Genomic DNA, 5,623 nt, shown 5'->3' with positions numbered 1-5,623 from the left:
CTCACTTTCTTGTTGAAAGCTTTTATGAGCTGCCGATGGTATGTGTTGAGCCTTAATCTTGCTTGAGGACTTCTGTTACCATTACTTTATTATTTTGGCCACTCGTTAAGACTTTGGTTCTGAATGTCGATACCACCATTTCTGATAGGGTGACTGCTTCCATTCCATAAGCTAATGTAAAAGGAGATTCACTCGTGGTAGTTCGAGGTGTCGTTCTATAAGCCCATAGAACCCTGTTTAATTCATCCACCCAGAGACCTTTCTTTTCTTCCAGCTTTTTCTTGATATTATCTATAATGGTTTTATTTGTTGTTTTTGCTTGCCCGTTACCCTGAGCATAATATGGCACAGATGTGAAGTGCTTTACCTTGTATGATTCCAAGAATGCTTTTACTTTTTCTCCCTCGAACTGTGGCCCATTATCTGATATAATGGCATATGGCAACCTATATCGACATATTACTCTTTCGAAAAGAAAATTTATCACATCTTGTTCCTTTATGTGCTGTAAGGCTATGGCCTCTACCTACTTGGTGAAATAGTCTATGACCGCGAGCATGCATCATCTTTTACCTCTTCCAGGTGCTAGAGGACCGACAATGTCCATGCCCCATAGCACAAAAGGCCATGGGTTCGATACACAGTGTAACTCCTCAGCTGGAACATGTATAGCCTTTCCATGTATTTGGCATTGCATGCACTTTTTAGCATAATGAAGACAATCTCTTCGCATATGGGGCCAAAAATATCCTTGCCTCGTGATTTTATTTGTCAATGATCTTCCAGCTGAATGGTTTTCACATTCTCCTTCATGGAGTTCTGCAATGATTAAATATGCATCCTCATGTGATATACACTTCAAATGTGGACCTCTTGGATTCTTTCGATATAGCTCATTATCAATCAATACATATCTTGCACTCTAGACTTGATTCTTCTGGCTTCATTTTTTGTCCTCAGGTACATTACCCTCAAGTAAGTATGATATATATGCTTCCATCCATGACACCCCCAGTGTGTCAATTTCCATAACCTCTGGTTCTTCGACATCGATGCTTGGCCTTTCCTAGACGTCGATGTGCAAAGTGCGACCCTTCGTGTTTTCTAGCATCGCTGCCACAGAAGCTAGGGTGTCTGCATGCCTATTTTCATTTCTATTGAGGTGCTGAAGATTTATTTTACTAAAGTCCCTCAACTTAGTATTTATAAAACTCAAGTAATCCACAATATTATCACATTTTTGCTGAATATCCTCCATTAATCTGGCTAACAACGAGCATTGAGTCACTAAAAATTGATAATTATTTCACTTTGAGAGATTTGGCCATCTCGAGTCTAGCGATTAATGCTTCATACTCAGCCTCGTTGTTCGATGCATGGAATCCTAATATTACTGCTGTTTCGAGCCTTTGATTTTTGGGTGTAACCAATACAACCCCGATGCCACATCCTTTACTCCCGGATGATCCATCGACAAACAGTTTCCAACCATTTGTTCTAGCCCATGAATCATCTGTATCGATAATATCCTCAGGCTTTTGCAGTGTTGAGAACTCCTCCTCTTCCATGCCCCAACTAGCATCCTCACATGGAAAATCAGCCAAGAAGTCGGCCAGTACCTGACTTTTTCCTCCAATACTCGGTTTCGGTATTCAACACCAAATTCGTTTATTAGTATTGACCATTTCGACATTCTTCCTGATTTGGAAGTTTTTGCCAGAGTCTGCTTTAATGGGAGATTCGTCATAACGATCATAGAGTATGCTTGAAAATACGGCTTCAGCCTCTGAGATGAGAATAAAAGCGCCAAAGCATATTTCTCCAGTGTCGAGTATTGTGTCTCTGCCTCGAGCATTGTTTTGCTTTGAAAATACACTGGTGTTTCAACACCCTTTTCAACTTTTACCAATACCGAACTTATAGCAAATTTTGATACAGCCAAATAGAGAAGCAAACTTTCTCCCTCATCTGGCTTTGTAAGCGTCGTCATTTATTGTAAATATTTCTTTAATTAAGAAAATGCTTCTTCACATACTTCATTCCAACAGAATTTAGTATTCTTTTTAAGCAACTTGAAAAGCGGCTTACATCGATCAGAAGTTCTGGATGTGAATATGTTGAGCGCAGCTATTTTACCAGTCAACCTTTGTATCTGCTTTCTAGTTGTTGGTGATGACATTTGCTGAAGTGCTCATATCTGATCAGGATTAGCATTGATGCCTCGCTTGGTAACAATGTACTCCAAAAATTTGCCAAAATTAACCCCGAAAGTACATTTTTCTAGGTTAAGCTCCATGTTAAACTCTCGCAAAATTCGGAATACAGTGTCGAGGTCCTTCACATGATCGTCAGCTTTCATGGACTTTATGACCATATCGTCGATATAGACCTCGACAATTCGTTTGATGAGCTTCTTAAACACTTTCTCTACTAGCCTTTGATAAGTGGCTCTAGCATTTTTCAATCCAAATGGTATTCTGATGAAACAATATATACCTCCATTAACGACTAATGCCATTTTTAGTTGGTCTATTATAGCCATTAGAATCTGAAAATATCCCGAATATCCATTGCAGAAACTGATTAATTCAAAACCAGCCGTTCAATCCACCAACTCATCTATCCTTGGCATCAGATAATGATATTTAGGACACTTCTTATTTACATCGGTAAAGTCGACCCAAATTCAAATTCTACCATCCTTCTTGGGCACTACTACTATGTTCGCCACCCATTGAGAATGCTCCACTTATCTAATTATGCCATTATTTAACATCTTTTGTATCTCTGCTTGCATTGCTTCTTCGTACATTGGTCTAACCTTTCGATGCTTTTAATAGACCGGAGTTGCATTTTCTTCTATATTCAGCTTGTGTGAACAGATAGTTGGGTTGATACCGGTGAGGTCCGACATTGACCATGCAAAAACATCCTGATTTTCTTTCAAAAAGACCATTAACTCATTTCTTATAGTGGCAGACATTTCTGTACCAATGAAAGTATGACAGTCACTTTCTCCTATACCAATATTAATTTTTTCCACAGTCTCTATTGTTTTTCTTTCCCAGGGGGGTTCTTCATTTTTCTTTAGCTCTTGTGTGAACTTTACCTGCTCATGTATCTACATATCGGTGTCGGTAGGTAAAGCTTGTTGTAACTGCTAGTTAGAGCTTTCCAAGACGCCCCCAGTGTCTTGGCTTTTTCCCTTCATCATCCCCTTTACAGTGACAAAATTACATTTTTCTGACTCTGATTGATCCCCCCCTAATTTCGTGCAACCCATATACTGTGGAAAATCTGATTACCTGATAGAATGTACTTAGAACAGCACGCATATCGTGTATCCACTTTCTACAAAGTATTGCATTGTGATGTAAGTGATGCTTTATGACCACGAACTTCGTCATCACTGTCTGAGGTCCTGCTCTAACTGGCAATTTTATTTTTCCCACGGGTTTGGTAGAGCTTCCATTAAACCCAAATAAACTGAATTGTGGTGGCTTTAGATAAGTCTCATCGAGACCTATGCCTGTGAATGCTTTCCAAAATAAAATATTTATAGAACTCCAATAATCCATGAGTATCTTTTGTACATCATATCCAAAAATACACAAAGTGACTAATAACACATTATCATGAGGCAACATCACCTTAGACAGGTCATCTGGTACGAACATAATTGCTCCTGGGATACTAGCCGATACCAGACTCTGACTTACTGGAACAGGCTCGATATTGACCTCGATCACTTCTTTTACTGTTGAAATCTTCCTTATTTTATCTCAAAGGATTTTCTTTAGTGGAATCTCCCCTTTATATATCATATTTATTACTCCAAGTGGCTTCTCGTGGATGGTTGCCGTTTCTACGGGTCTGATGTCATCCCTGAACTCTCTCAATTTCCGATCCTTCATCAGCCTATCAATCTCTTTTAATAACTACAAATACCTGGTTGTCTCATGGTTCTCAATCTTGTGGAATTCACAATAAGGCTTGCCCTTCATTTCCCTAAGAGTGTATTTTGGCCATACCACAAAATCTTCTTTTGCGATTCTTCTTAATATATCTTCTGATATGGTATTGATGGCGATAAAATTACTGGGATCTAGCTCTTCTTTCAGTGTCCTGTCATATTTCCTTCTTTGATGTGGTTGATTTTCCCAATTCGTATAATGCTCCTGAAGTCTTTTGTTATCTGACCTCGAGGAGTCTCGATTCTCGTGTCAATCTCCATTATCTTTATTCCTCTTTCATGTCTCTGACATTTGCAATACCGTTTGCACAGTGGCTACCTTTACCCCCTCTTCCACTCTAATATCTCTATCAGCCTTGTCATACAACTCTTGTAGACTTTTAACTTCCTTTCGCAAGTGATATTTGTGCATAAATGATCCAGGTATCATACCTGTTTGGAAAGCCATGATGGCTGTCATTTTAGACTCGCCAAGCCTCTCGACCGATTGAGTTTCGACCTTGAACCTTGCCAAGAAATCCTTCAATGACTCCTTCTTTCCTTGTTTCAACTGGAATAAGACCGACATTTATTTCGACTTCACCCTTTGGTGATCGTAGTTGGTGAGGAATCTTTCTTTGATTTCACAAAAACACGAAATGGTTCCCTTATGAATTGTACAGTACCATTTCAGTGCTTTGCCTTTAAGGCTTGAAGAAAATGATTGACATAGTACGAAATCCCAATACTCCGTGCCGTGATAGATCGAGAACTGGTGTTGATAGCCAAAGCGATGGTCCATGGGATCAGTAGTCCCATTATATTGAGTGAACTTTGGAGGTAATGGCACCCTCTCTACTTCCTTTTCCAATGGGTTTCTACTTACATCGTGCCAGTTTACGCCAAGAGCGGATCCCCAAACTACCTATGCATCATCTCCTGCACCATTTCCTTCGTGATTGGTGCTTTTACCTCTTCCTCTTGCACTGTCTTTGGTGTCAATTTCGCTACCGATTGCACCTCTTCAGGGTGGCTTTTTCTCACTTCCTCGAGATGACTCTTTTTTACCACTGGAGTCCCTGAACTCGACTCCTCGCCATATTTCTCGTACATAGCATCTTCTGCACGCTTCACATTCTCTTCTCTCACAGCTTTATTTTCAGCCATTAAAACTTTATTCTGCTTTTCCAAATCTTCCAACCTTCTCAACAAAGCTTTTAAAGATACCTCTTCTTCATGTATCTCATCTATTTCTTCCATCAATTTACTAATTGAACGCCTTGTTCTTCGTTCCTCATTCTTGGATACTGCTTGAAAAGTACTCCCCTCATTAACCATCATCGTTTTACTTACTGTAGTACGCTTTGGAGGCATCTTGACAAGAAAATGAATATCTCCTTACACAACTTCACTGATCTAACGGAATCTTCTTGAACACCCAACTATTTTGTATCTCAAAACTTCTACCCTTGGATTCGATCTTCAAAGAAAGATCTTTTCTTGTCTTTGAATCACAGACGGCGCCAATGTAGTTTTCTAGGAAAACTCTCTAAGATCACTAAGAGCATCTTTAGGTGGTAGTAAATTCAGTCGCATCCTTCAAATTTGAAGGAATGCGTCAGAATTTGCTGAAATTCCATCTCTAGGTGGTAGCATTCGTGGTCGCATCAC

General features: G+C 39.5%; 1 protein-coding gene across 1 annotated transcript; it reads right to left on the bottom strand.

Moving 5' to 3' along the window:
- Positions 1–1,301: 1,301 nt before the first annotated feature.
- On the bottom strand, positions 1,302–1,990 carry LOC147524223 (uncharacterized). The gene is made up of 2 exons (XM_086573953.1): positions 1,620–1,990; positions 1,302–1,575 (listed from the first exon to the last, which is right to left on the bottom strand). The coding sequence occupies exons 1-2, from the start codon at positions 1,988–1,990 to the stop codon at positions 1,302–1,304; spliced, it is 645 nt and encodes a 214-aa protein (XP_086430079.1).
- Positions 1,991–5,623: the final 3,633 nt, after the last annotated feature.

The sequence above is a fragment of the Coptis chinensis genome, chromosome 1 (genome assembly GCF_015680905.1).
Source record: "Coptis chinensis isolate HL-2020 chromosome 1, ASM1568090v1, whole genome shotgun sequence".
Lineage (NCBI taxonomy): Eukaryota > Viridiplantae > Streptophyta > Magnoliopsida > Ranunculales > Ranunculaceae > Coptis > Coptis chinensis.
Note: the sequence above shows the minus strand (reverse complement) of the source record. Positions and strands in the feature narration are given on the sequence as shown.